Source organism: Symphalangus syndactylus, chromosome 1 (assembly GCF_028878055.3).
Source record: "Symphalangus syndactylus isolate Jambi chromosome 1, NHGRI_mSymSyn1-v2.1_pri, whole genome shotgun sequence".
Lineage (NCBI taxonomy): Eukaryota > Metazoa > Chordata > Mammalia > Primates > Hylobatidae > Symphalangus > Symphalangus syndactylus.
In genome coordinates, this window is record NC_072423.2 from 152249498 (window position 1) to 152262838 (window position 13341).

The 13341-nt window shown below is 48.7% G+C and overlaps 1 protein-coding gene and 1 non-coding gene across 3 annotated transcripts in view; one reads left to right on the forward strand and one right to left on the reverse strand.

Annotated features, from left to right (window-relative positions):
- Positions 1–417: 417 nt before the first annotated feature.
- LOC129461229 (U6 spliceosomal RNA) lies at positions 418–522 on the reverse strand. The gene has a single exon (XR_008650431.1). It is a non-coding gene; the product is annotated as a U6 spliceosomal RNA (small nuclear RNA).
- Positions 523–2711: 2189 nt separating this feature from the next.
- MFHAS1 (multifunctional ROCO family signaling regulator 1) overlaps positions 2712–13341 on the forward strand; it is a 110362-nt gene continuing 99732 nt past the window's right edge. Inside the window, exon 1 of one of the 2 annotated variants that reach the window (XM_055288848.2) lies at positions 2712–6284. In XM_055288848.2, the coding sequence (XP_055144823.1) occupies positions 3287–6284 (2998 nt within the window). In that variant the 5' untranslated portion in view covers positions 2712–3286. The remainder of the gene's footprint in view (positions 6285–13341) is intronic. The other variant, XR_010114629.1, reaches the window with a different exon arrangement.

Here is a 13341-nt window from a genome sequence, read left to right on the forward strand (position 1 = left end):
AGCCTGGGTAACAAAGCAAGACCCCCATCTCCAAAAAAAAAAAAAAAAACAAACGAAAAGAAAAGAAAAGAAAGGAAAATATAATTTTCTTTAGAGACAAAGTCTCACTCTGTCACCCAGGCTGGAGTGCATTGGTGTGATCTTGGCTCACTGCAACCTCCGCCTTCTGGTTTCAAGCAACTCTCATGCCTCAGCCTCCTGAGTAGCTGGGGACTACAGGTGCTCACCACTACGCCTGACTAATTTTTGTATTTTTTGTAGAGATGGGGTTTGGACATGTTGGCCAGGCTGGTCTTGAGCTCCTAACCTCAAGTGATCCACCACCTCGGCCTCCCAAAGTGCTGACATTACAGGCATGAGCCGTCATGTCTGGCCATTTTTCTTTTTAAAAAAATTTTTTTAAATAAAAATATTGTTAAAAAAATGAACACCATGAATTTGTGTGTCATCTTTGTGCAGGTGCCATGCTAAATCCTCTCTGTATTGTTCCAATTTTAGTATATGTGCTGCTGAAGCAAGCACAATTTTCATTTTTTCAATTGATTCCAGCTTCTGCAAAAGGAAGTATAATTTTCTGATGGCTTCTAAAGAGGAAGAGTTAGGTGTTATTGAGTCATAATCATGTAAGGTGGTGTAAGATGCTGATGCCTACTCCAGTCTCCTTACCCAGGCTGAGTTCATATTTGCGTTAGAAGGAGCTGCAGGATGGAGAATTTGGGGTCTGGCTCAAAACAGGGTGAGTACGGGTGATGATCACAGGGGAGTACATTCCACATGGGGAGTGAGCAGTCCTGCCTCTACTCTACCTTGCTGGCTGATTGAGAAGTCACTTACTTTGAGCCCATTTCCTCCTCTGTGGGGGGAAAAAAGGGTCAGCCTAGATGACTCAGAATATTTGTTGTAAAATTCTGACTGTCTCTGGGAGGGAGTGTGGGTAGGGCTACCCTGAGCCGTTTGAAGTCTGGGAAGTCCTTCAGAGTGAACACAGATCAGCTCTTGCTGTTCACTTACTCACATTTCACCTGTGGTGTCAGAGCCTCGGGGACCCAGCAGAACGGGGGAACATCCTCCAGTTACAGCATGTACTGCCTGCAGCCTGATAACCATCACTGCGGTGGATTTCCAGCCTCAGATATTCACGTGCTTTCTTTGGAAACACAAACTTCTCACGTTACTGCACCAAATATCGGTCCCCAAATGACAGCCATAGCGCACGTCGGGTAGAGCTGCAGTGGGTCAAGTGGTGCCTTTAACCAATTAAAGGCAGTTTTTGGTCCCTGAAAACTATTTGCTTCCTTATCAACCAACCTGAAGGGAATGATGGAGGCGACATTGGGAGTCTTGGTAGATTTCCAGGCTTTCATAAGTTCGGGAGAAATTATTGACTTAGCATAGATGTGAGCTCAAAGAAACATTTCCTAACAGCAATAAAAATAAGCATTAGAGTCGAACAATGGACTGTGTTTCCCGAAATAGCTATTTTCTTGAGTCCGCAGAACAACATGTGCTGTATTAATGGGGATATAGTATTTGTTTCACAGCGTTGTTGTGAAGATAAATGTGATACCCCAGATAAAACATCTTGTGTCCTCCCCATCTTAACAACTCTCATTTAGGCTGGCGGGCTACCTGCTCAAAAGCCTTCCCCAGGGGGGTTAAAACCGTGTTTTAGTAGGTCTGATACGGCTGGGCTGGGGGAGATACTCTAAAGCCAGTGCGACATTGACCCCAGCCAATGTCCAGGCTCTTGACAGTATCCAGAGAATGAGTTCAAGGACAACTCAGAAAATAGTGACAATATGGAGATTTATTGCAAAGGGAAAAGTACACACTCAGGAAAAGGGATTGAGGGTGTACTCGAGAGAGGGTCACGCACAACGGGGCTTGGGGCTGCTACCTTTATGGGTTTCTTTAACCAAGGGGTGAAATATTCAAGATAATCCCTGGAAAAGTGTGGAGATTTTTCGGGACTGTGGTTGCCATCCATTTTTACTTCAAATATGGGTGTCCCTGGAACTGTCATGGCACTGGTGTGATTTAGGACGTTAAAGAGTATATAATGAAGGCCTAGGAGAAACTTAAGTCAAATCCAGGACCACGTTGGGTCCAGCCGGTCTTAGCCAGTTTGGTACACACCCTGGTTTTCAGGGTCTTATCAGCCCATAACCTCTAGTCAAGTGAAACTGCTGCCTGGAATTTTTTATTCTCCTCTGACCACCCTGCATTACTCCTGTCTCATGTTCCACACGAAATAGGGCCTCAGGAAATATTTAACAAATGAATGAATGGTTGCCTGTTCTGCTTTTGTTTAACCACACTCTTGTCCTAAGCTCCTATGATGATACCCAGGGCTTCCGAGTTCTGCCAGTTCCACTACGGCGTGGATGCAGGGCGAGTGGCACGGGAGCAGGTAAAGGATGAGTAAGGGAAGCCGGCGGATCCGACGCATTAGAGAACAAGAAAAAGAAATCCTTAGAGACTGGGGGCCAACAAAGAGCCAGGCGCGGGCGAACCCACCAGGGGAGCCCGGGAGCCCCACATCCGCCGCGGGGACGACCTCCCGCCCGGCATGGTCTGGGGCGCAGGCCCGCCCCCCGCCAGGCGACCCCGGCCCCGCACCCGGCGCCCTCCGCAGCTCCCGCCCCCGGGGCGGTGCCGGGAAAACGCGGCGCCTCCGCCGGTCACGTGGGGGCCGCTCCGGCGGGCGGCGCTGCCGCTTCCCAATCGCGCCCTCCCAGCGCCGGGGACGCGGCGCCCGCGCTCCCGCCCGAGCCCGGGGAAACGGAGACAGGGAGGCGCCGCCGCCCCCTCCCCGCGGCTGCGCCCCGACCCTGCGCCCGCAGCATGCCCGCCGCCGGGCCGAGCGCCGCCCTCCCCCAGGAGCTCGAGGAGGCGACGCCGCTGCCGGCCGCGGGACCGCGGCTGCGAGGGTAGCGGGGCCGGAGCCGGGCACCCCGAGGGGCCGCGCGGCGGGCGGAGAGGGAGGAAAGCAGGCATCCTCCGCGGCGCGCGGGCGGCGGCCCTGCTGCCCGGCGCGCCCATGGCCCGGCGGCAGGGAGAATGCAAGCTGCTCTCCACGCGCTCGGCGTCCCCCAGAGCCGCTCGCGTCGCCGCCGCCGCCCCCTAGCCGCCGGCGCTCGGCCGCCGGCTGCGCTAGGACCCGCGGCCGCCGGCCGCCGAGCGCGGCAGGGCAGGCAGGGGCAGGAGCAGGAGGGCCCGGGGCGCGGCGCGGCATGTAGCCGCGGGCTCCCGCGTCCGCGTGAGGCTGTCGGCCGGGGACCCCGCCATGGCTGGGATGGACAGTGGCAACCTGAAGACGGCGAGGCTGTGGCGGGACGCCGCCCTGCGTGCCAGGAAGCTGCGGAGCAACCTGCGCCACCTCACGCTCACCGCCGCCGGGGCCTGCCCCGGGGCCGGGGCCGACGCGCTCGAGTCCCCCGCCTCTCCCCAGCTCGTGCTGCCGGCCAACCTCGGGGACATTGAGGCACTGAACCTGGGGAACAACGGCCTGGAGGAGGTACCCGAGGGGCTGGGGTCGGCGCTGGGCAGCCTGCGCGTCCTGGTCCTGCGCAGGAACCGCTTCGCCCGGCTGCCCCCGGCGGTGGCCGAGCTCGGCCACCACCTCACCGAGCTGGACGTGAGCCACAACCGGCTGACCGCCCTGGGCGCGGAGGTGGTGAGTGCTCTGAGGGAGATGCGGAAGCTCAACCTCAGCCACAACCAGCTGCCCGCGCTGCCCGCCCAGCTGGGCGCTCTCACTCACCTGGAGGAGCTGGACGTCAGCTTTAACCGGCTGGCGCACCTGCCTGACTCCCTCTCCTGCCTCTCCCGCCTGCGCACCCTGGACGTGGATCACAACCAGCTCACTGCCTTCCCCCGGCAGCTGCTGCAGCTGGCGGCCCTGGAGGAGCTGGACGTGTCCAGCAACCGGCTGCGGGGCCTGCCTGAGGATATCAGTGCCCTGCGTGCCCTCAAGATCCTCTGGCTGAGTGGGGCCGAGCTTGGCACGCTGCCCGCCGGTTTCTGCGAGCTGGCCAGTTTGGAGAGCCTCATGCTAGACAACAACGGGCTGCAGGCTCTGCCCGCCCAGTTCAGCTGCCTGCAGCGGCTCAAAATGCTCAACCTCTCTTCCAACCTCTTCGAGGAGTTCCCTGCCGCGCTGCTGCCCCTGGCTGGTCTGGAGGAGCTCTACCTTAGTCGCAACCAGCTCACCTCGGTGCCATCCCTTATCTCGGGCCTGGACCGGCTTCTCACCTTGTGGCTGGATAATAACCGCATCCGCTACCTGCCGGACTCCATCGTGGAGCTGACCGGCCTGGAGGAGCTCGTGCTGCAGGGGAACCAGATCGCGGTGCTGCCCGACAACTTTGGCCAGCTCTCCCGGGTGGGTTTGTGGAAGATCAAAGACAACCCACTGATCCAGCCCCCTTACGAGGTCTGCATGAAGGGGATCCCCTACATCGCAGCGTACCAGAAGGAACTGGCTCATTCCCAGCCGGCGGTGCAGCCCCGGCTCAAGCTGCTCCTGATGGGGCATAAGGCTGCAGGAAAGACTTTGCTGCGCCACTGCCTCACCGAGGAGAGAGTGGAGGGATGCCCAGGAGGAGGGGACGAGGAGAAGTGCTACCCACCGTCACCTCCCCCTGTGAGCAAGGGCATCGAGGTGACCAGCTGGACGGCCGATGCCTCCCGGGGCCTGCGGTTCATCGTGTATGACTTAGCTGGGGATGAAAGTTACGAGGTGATCCAGCCCTTCTTCCTGTCCCCAGGGGCCCTATATGTGCTGGTGGTCAACTTGGCCAGCTATGAGCCTCGCCGCTTTCCTACTGCCGTGGGCTCCTTCTTGCATCGGGTCGGGGCGAGAGTGCCCCACGCGGTGGTGTGCATCGTGGGCACCCACGCGGACCTGTGCGGAGAGCGTGAGCTGGAGGAGAAGTGTCTGGACATTCACCGCCAGATCGCCCTGCAGGAGAAGCACGACGCGGAGGGGCTGAGCCGCTTGGCCCAGGTGGTGGACGAGGCCCTGGCCCGGGACTTCGAGCTGCGCTCTGCCAGCCCCCACGCAGCCTACTACGGCGTTTCGGACAAGAACCTTCGACGGCGCAAGGCCCATTTTCAATACCTGCTCAACCACCGGCTGCAAATCCTCTCCCCGGTGTTGCCTGTTAGCTGCAGGGATCCGCGCCACTTAAAACGCCTTCGGGACAAGTTGCTGTCAGTTGCTGAGCACCGAGAAATCTTCCCCAACTTACACAGAGTACTGCCTCGATCCTGGCAGGTGCTGGAGGAACTGCATTTCCAGCCACCTCAGGCCCAGCGACTGTGGCTAAGCTGGTGGGATTCGGCGCGCTTGGGCCTGCAGGCGGGTCTGACCGAGGACCGACTGCAGAGTGCCCTCTCCTACCTGCATGAGAGCGGCAAGCTACTCTACTTTGAGGACAGTCCGGCCCTCAAGGAGCACGTCTTCCACAACCTCACCCGCCTCATCGACATCCTCAATGTCTTCTTCCAGAGAGATCCCTCTTTGCTGCTGCATAAGCTGCTCCTAGGGACCAGTGGAGAGGGCAAGGCGGAGGGGGAAAGCTCCCCGCCCATGGCGCTGCCCACTCCGAGCCAGGAACTGCTCCGAGCCACCCAGCTCCATCAGTATGTGGAGGGCTTTCTGTTGCATGGGCTCTTGCCAGCTCATGTCATTCGGTTGCTGCTTAAGCCTCATGTCCAGGCCCAGCAGGACTTGCAGCTGTTGCTGGAGCTGCTGGAGAAGATGGGACTCTGTTACTGCCTCAATAAACCCAAGGGCAAGCCTTTGAATGGTTCCACAGCTTGGTACAAGTTCCCATGCTATGTGCAGAACGAGGTGCCCCATGCAGAAGCCTGGATTAATGGGACCAACCTAGCTGGGCAGTCTTTTGTGGCTGAGCAGTTGCAGATTGAATATAGCTTTCCTTTTACCTTTCCACCTGGGTTGTTTGCACGGTACAGTGTCCAGATCAACAGCCACGTGGTGCACAGGTCGGATGGTAAATTTCAGATCTTTGCCTATAGAGGGAAAGTTCCTGTGGTGGTGAGTTACAGACCTGCCAAGGGAGTCCTGCAGCCAGACACCCTGTCCATTGCTAGCCATGCATCATTACCAAATATATGGACCGCATGGCAAGCCATAACCCCCTTGGTGGAGGAACTGAATGTCCTGCTTCAGGAATGGCCTGGACTGCACTACACCGTGCACATTCTCTGTTCTAAGTGCCTTAAGAGAGGATCGCCCAATCCACATGCTTTTCCAGGTAAGCGGAGAGAGGGAGAGGTTCTGTGGTATGCTGTAAGATACGTTTTTGGAGATACTTGGTTCTCATTTGGAAGAATGTTTATTTAACTTCAGGGGTTCTCCAGGAAAGCTGCATAAGGGAAACAGGGAGATTTGGAGATGAGCAAAAGGCGGTAAGTACCTGAGCCTTACGAAATGCAGTCACAAGTGTCATCCTCTCCTAATAGACTCAGACTTCCAAAATGGGTTCCAGTCACAACATTTGCCATCTGCTTTCTCCTCTTGTCGATGTAGCCCACATTTGGTGGAAGGAAATTTCAGGTGGTTGAACAAATGCTGCATAGTGTCTGATATTAGCCTCTTACTGATCCTTGGCTAAAGGGTTTATTAGACACATCTCAAAGGGGTAGATGAGTTTGAGTTTCAAGTGTCTGGTGTCACAATTTTTTAAAAAACTTTAATTTTCGTGAGTACATAGGTTTGTATATTTGTGGGGCGCATGAGATGTTTTGATACAGGCATGCAATGCATAGAAATCACATTGTAAAATGGGCTATCCATCCCCTCAAGCATTTAAGCACTCTGCTTACATTCAGAGTGAAATTAGAAAGTAAAAATTACTGATCACTTTTCTTAAGAAATTCCAGAGAAAATCTTTTGTAATTGGAGTGAACGATGGATGAGTAAAGACAAAAATTTCAGACTGTAATGCATGACTAAATCCTGGGGCTGCTGCTCCCCTCCGCCCACTCAGGGGCATGGAAGATAGATGACTGAAATCTTTGAGGGGCGTTTCCTGGGGAATTTCCTGGCAGTTTCGAGTTTTACAGACGTCTTAAGGTTGTTTTTGGTAAGTGTTAAGCAAATGAAGCTTTCTAGCAGTGCTTAATCATTGAGATGGAAGGGACAAAAAGCTAAGAGTTTTCTGGGGAGTGTTTTCCAGTAGACATTTTTTTCGTTTTCTTTTTTAAACCATCATAAGCAAGTGGAAGAATTCCAGGACTAGTTGTCAGGTGTTTTTTTTTTTTTTTTTTTTTTTTTTTGAAGACTTTTTTTTTTTTTCTTAGAGCAGTTTTAAGTTTATAGCAAAACTGAACGAAAGGTAGAGATTTCCCATATATCCCTTTCCCCACATGTGTAGCTTCACCAACATCAACATCTCCCACCAGAGCAGTACATTTGTTTCAGTTGATAAACCTGCAGTGACACGTCAGTATCAGCCAAAGTTCATAGTTTACACAGGGTTTACTCTTTGTGTTGGACATTCTGTGGGTTTGGACAAATGTCCAATGACCTGTGTCCCCCATTATAGTATTATACAGAGTAGTTCTACTACCTTAAAAATCCTCTGTGCTCTGCCAATTCATTCCACCCAACCTTGATCTTTTTACTCTCTCCGTAAGTTTTGCCTTTTACTTGTATGGGATTTTTTTTTTTTTTTTTTTGAGCGTGGTTAATTGGTATCAAACTAGTTTTTAGTTGGAAACATGTCCATTTCCTCATCCTTTGTAGTTCTTTAAACAACTGTTTTTGTGTGTGTGTGTGTGTGTATGTGTTTTGTTTTTTGTTTTTTTGTGGAGCAGGCTTGGTTAACAACATTCCAAGGGTCCGAAACACAAACCAGACAGAACAATAGCATCCTTGCACGTTTCTCACCTGGGTCCCCACCCCCAGGGGACCCGGAGGGGTGATGAAATGGAAGACTGCGTCCCACTCTGATCTTTGTCCTGGTCAGAGGGGGACAACAAGAATGCAGCTGGTAATAGTATCAGGAAGGAATTGAATACCAATATTTCCGAAGGTGACATCTTTCCTTTGCCCTAGATCTAGGTTGAATTTAATTCTTCAGTGTGAAAAAAGCCGGTATATTCAGTTACCAGTCAACTGAGCCATCCATTCTGTATGTTTATCTGGAATCTTGTCACACTCCATGACTTGGTAGACTCTTCAGTTTGTTTTATATTTGTCATTGTGTGTTATTCATGGAAGCAAGATACTTCTTTATTGTGATACCAAATTGAATAAAGTGACTGGGAGTTACACATTTACAGGGTAGTTTACTAAAGGAGCTACCTGAAGCCATTCTTAATCCAAAGTAATAAAACGAATGTTATTAACAACAAAAGGAGAGACACAGGTTATTGAGCAAGTAAAGATCTTCTAAGAGCTTTGAGGAGTAAGGGGCGAGGCTGCAGGTTTTTTTTTTTTTTTCCTAACCTCAGCTCTTTATGTTTGATTCTTACCAGTCATAAATTCCACAGACAAGCTTGCACTGAGATGCAGAAACAAGCCCCTTGTCTTGTTTTGTCTATTTGCCTTTCAAATGAGGCACACCTGGTTTTGCAATCCAGGCTATAAGGAAGAGATTTTTTTTCAACGTGGAAAACAAATGATTGAAAAATTGTAAAATTATCTTACAGATTGAATAGAAATAAATCATCAGTTGTTTGTAGAACACAATTATAAAATATATACATATACATATAATTATAAAATATGTACATATAAAATATATACATATATATACACCAACATACATATTTTTGTCTTATTTATAGTCTTTTTTTTTTTTGAATTGTGTTTTTTTCAAAAGTAGCAAAGGGCATAGAATAGTAGAAAACATGATTATAGTACATTTCTCATTACATTAAGAAGATGCAAATAACATTTTCCTCTTCTGTATTTCTCTGTGATAGCCATCATTTGTTAGTAATTGTTACAATTGCGAAAGACTTGGTAAGAGTTAAAATAATGAGTTAGAAATAAAAGCTAAATGTCGGAACAGAATTATGTGGAGTGTTTAAGTAGAGCATACGTTAAAAATAGATTCATTGAATCCCTAGATTATTAAAATATATATTAATTAAGCAGAAACCCTTTGAATCTATTGGTAGCCTTTGCCTTTTCATGTTTTTTTGTTTGTTTGTTTTTGAGATGGAGTCTTGCTCTGTTGCCCAGGCTGGAGTGCAGTGGAATGATCTTGGCTCACTGCAACCTCTGCCTCCTGGATTCAAGCGGTTCTCCTGCCTCAGCCTCCCAAGTGGCTGGGTTTAGAGGCATGCGCCACCATACTTGGCTAATTTTTGTATTTTTAATAGAGGTGGGGGTTTTGCCAGGTTGGCCAGGCTGGTCTTGAACTCCTGACCTCAGGTGATCCACCCACCTCAGTCTCCCAAAGTGCTGGGATTATAAGCGTGAGCCACTATGCTTGGCCACCTTTGTCTTTTTAAGAAGTCATTTTCCTTTTGGGGACATTAAAAATTGGTTACTTTTGTGTTTTATAAAAGTGTCAAGTTGTCCTATAAACTATAATAATTTTATGTGCAATGCTGAAAAAGTTGGACTTTGAATTTTCTTAACTTTGGGATATTAAAGTAAGAGTAAATAGTAAATTACCGTCTCCCTTGATTTTATACAAAAAAATGTATAAAGTTACATTAATATCTTTTAAAATATTTTTATGTGAAAAGCCTATTTTGGCCTTGTCCTGTTGGATTTTCTGGCCTGAGCTGCCCTACTGTGTTTGACCACGGGAAGTATAATGATAAATTCCTCTTTTCTTATTTTGGTTTATACAAGAAAAGTAATGGGCAGCTTGCAGTGGCTTATGGCTGTAATCTCTTTGCTTTGGGAGGCTGAGGCAGGAGGATCACTTGGGTCCAGGAGTTCGAGACCAGCCTGAGTAATGTAGCCAGACTCCTTGTCTACAAAAAAAAAAAAAAAAAAAAAATCAGCTAAGCATGTACACTTGTGGTCCCAGCTAGTTGGGAGGCTAAGGTGGGACAATCACTTGAGCATGGGAGTTTGAGGCTGCAGTGAACTATGATTGTGCCATTGCACTCTGACCCTGTCTCTTTAAAAAAAAAAAAAAAAGAAAGAAATGATTGGAAAATGCACATTCAGCAATCACTAGTTTCATAGTTTTTTGTAAAAACAAATCACATTGCCAGAGAGATGACCTATTTGTCCTGTTTACAATAGGTAATCTGACAACGTGATTATCTTTTTAAGACATCTTATTTAAGACAAAGGAGTTGAGTGACAGGGGATTCTTTTGGAAACTCGGAGATGGCCTATGATGAAGCCTAAATGTCACTGTGAAAGTCTTGACCTGCTTTCTCCATCCTGGCCAACATCCTAGCCTGGTCAACATGGTGAAACCCCATCTGTACAAAAAATACCAAAAAATTAGCTGGGCATGGTGGCTCATGCCTGTAATCCCAGCTACTGGGAAGAATGAGGCACGAGAATCCCTTGAACTTGGGAGGCGGAGGTTGCAGTGAGCTGAGGCTGTGCCATTGTGCTCCAGCCTGGGCGACAGAGCAAGACCCTAGCTCCAAAAAGAAAGTCTTTACCTGCTTCCTGCAGGTACCCTTTCTTTTCTGCAGACTTGCTGCCCGTAGCTGGTAGCCAGGATTCCCTTCCTTTTGCTGTTTTCTTTCTCATTAGTTCGTCCTGTATACTTGTCTTAGAGCAAGTTTCTTCTTGTGGGATATTTGCTTATGCTTTTATTTTGTTCTACCAGTATGACCTCTAAACTCAGAAAGTTGGTGCTCTCGAAGTCGAGCGAGGATATATTAAGATGTGGTGGTTAGAACATAGGCTTGCATCAAGATTCGAGTGCTTTGATATTCCTTTTAAGCAGATTAGTGAATACTGTGTGTTTTTGAATTGGAAGAGTGTGTCTTAGTGAGTCGAACTTCGCATTGACTGCAGATTTTCACTAAATATCCTACTCTCCAAATTATTTAAGATCATTTTAAAAAATAATGAGAAAGCAACCTAAATCATTAGATAGAATGAGTTATGTGGCTTTCTTTAGCTTTACTGTCTTTCATTTACTCAGTAACTTGATGCCTTTCTGTATCTCCTGCCAAATGTCTTCTGTCCTTTAGTTTCTTGCACACGGAGTGTACCTCTCCGACAACACTCAGCATATTTGACTTGTTTTGTTGGTGTTTGGGTGCGTCATGATATATCTTTGATTAGGTTGTTCACTTGCTGCTTCTGAGCCAGAGACACACCCGAGACTTTGTAGCCTCTGCAGAGCCTCTCAGATGTTTGCTGAATGATAGTTTGGTCTTTTTATGAGAAATACCTTTTCTTTTTTTTTTTTTTGGGGGGGGGACAGGGTCTCACTCTGTCACCGAGGTTGGAGTGCATTGGGGCAATAATGGCTTACTGTAGCCTCGACCTCTTGGGCTCAGGTGATGATGCTCCTACGTCAGCCTCCTGAGTAGCTGGGACTCCAGAATCACCCTACCATGCCTGGCTAATTTTTGTGTTGTTTTGTAGAGACAGGGTTTCGCTATGTTGCTCAGGCTGGTCTCAAAGTCCACCTGCCTCAGCCTTCCAAAGTGCTGGGATTATAGGCTTGAGCCACCAAGCCCTGCCTGAGAACTATCTCTTTTTCTTTCTTATTCACACACTCAGTGAAAATCCCAGGTGGTATTGTAATGATTATCTGGCTTTGTTTAGCTTCCCAACTCCCTCCCCCTCACAGTGTTCCTCCAGCACTCCCGTTGTGTCTCTATGACTGGTCTTACCCTTGAATGGGTCCTTCATTTTGACCACTGAAGCAAAGCAAAATTCTTGCCTTATTATATCTAAGTTTTAGAATTACTGGAATGTGAGCATGACCTAGTTGTTTGGATTGAATTAGTCATTGTTTTTAATTAAACAAAGGTTATTCAATATGTCTTTGGTTAAGCTTTGTTAATATTGATGCTTCTTGGCTTTTCTTTTTTATGAACAGGCCTCTGAACTCCCTGGGACTTTGTTTTATGTAAAAATCAAAACCTTAATCAGGCACTAGGATAAACAAATACTGTGCAGAATAGAATTCTAGAAGGCTAGAAAGGCCTTTGGAGTATTCGAATTATTTTAATATTGGGTGCCTCTTCTTTCAACCCTGGAATAGGCTCTCAAGTCCATCCCTGCACAAGTAGTTTAGAATTTCCTAAAGTATTTTTTCTTTAAAAGTTTTTTTCCTTTTGTGTGTGTGTGTGTGTGCGTGTGTGTGTGTGTGTGTGTGTGTGTGTGTGTGTGTGAAAAATAGAGATAGGGCCTCGCTATGTTGCCCAAGCTGATCTTGATCTCCTGGCCTCAAGTGGTCCTCCCCACTCAGCCTCCCAAAATGTTGGGATTAGTGGTGTGAGCCACCATACCCAAGCAGTATTTTTTATTTAATGGATATTTTATGTCATACTCTGAGGTTATTTCCCTTTGTCTGTGAAGAGGTGGGGGGTTTTAGCTCCATCTTACAGGAGGGGAAAGAGTGGGGAAAGCTGGAATTGGACATTTCTGGTTGTCTTCTCATCTACCCATTAACTTGCGAGTCTCGCTCTGTCGCCCAGGCTGGAGTGTAGTGGCGCTGTCTAGGCTCATTGCAACCTCCACCTTCTGGGTTCAAGTGATTCTCCTGCCCCAACCTCCTGAGTAGCTGGGATTACAGGTGCATACCACCACCCCCAGCTAATTTGTGTGTGTGTGTGTGTGTGTGTGTGTGTGTGTTTAGTAGAGACGGGGGTTTCACTATGTTAGTGAGGCTGGTCTCGAACTCCTGATCTCGGGTGGTCTGCCCACCTTGGTCTCCCAGAGTGCTGGGATTACAGGTGTGAGCCACCATGCTCGGCCTATGATGTTCTTTACCTTAAAGTATGCATTTTAAAGGAAGCCAGTGTCATTTTCCCATGTGGTTTTTCTGGTATACACATTCCTGCCTTCCATATGTATCGCCTAATTCTTATAGAAATGGGGGAAGAGTGGGCAAGGGGCACTTAACAGCAGAATGGAGGTGTGCATTTAATGTAGGAGCTGGCCGCAGAAAGCCTTCTACCACCTGACCTTGAGGGAGTGAACACTCCAACCTCCCAGAGCTGATGTCCCTGGCTGCTGCTTTCTTTCTTTTTCTTTGTTTTTTTTTTTTTGAGACGGAGTCTCGCTCTGTCACCAGGTTGGAGCGCAGTGGCTCAATTCTCCTGCCTAGGTTCAAGTGATTCTCCTGTCTCAGCCTCTCGAGTAGCTGGGATTACAGGCAACTGCCACCACCCCTAATTTTTATATTTTTAGTAGAG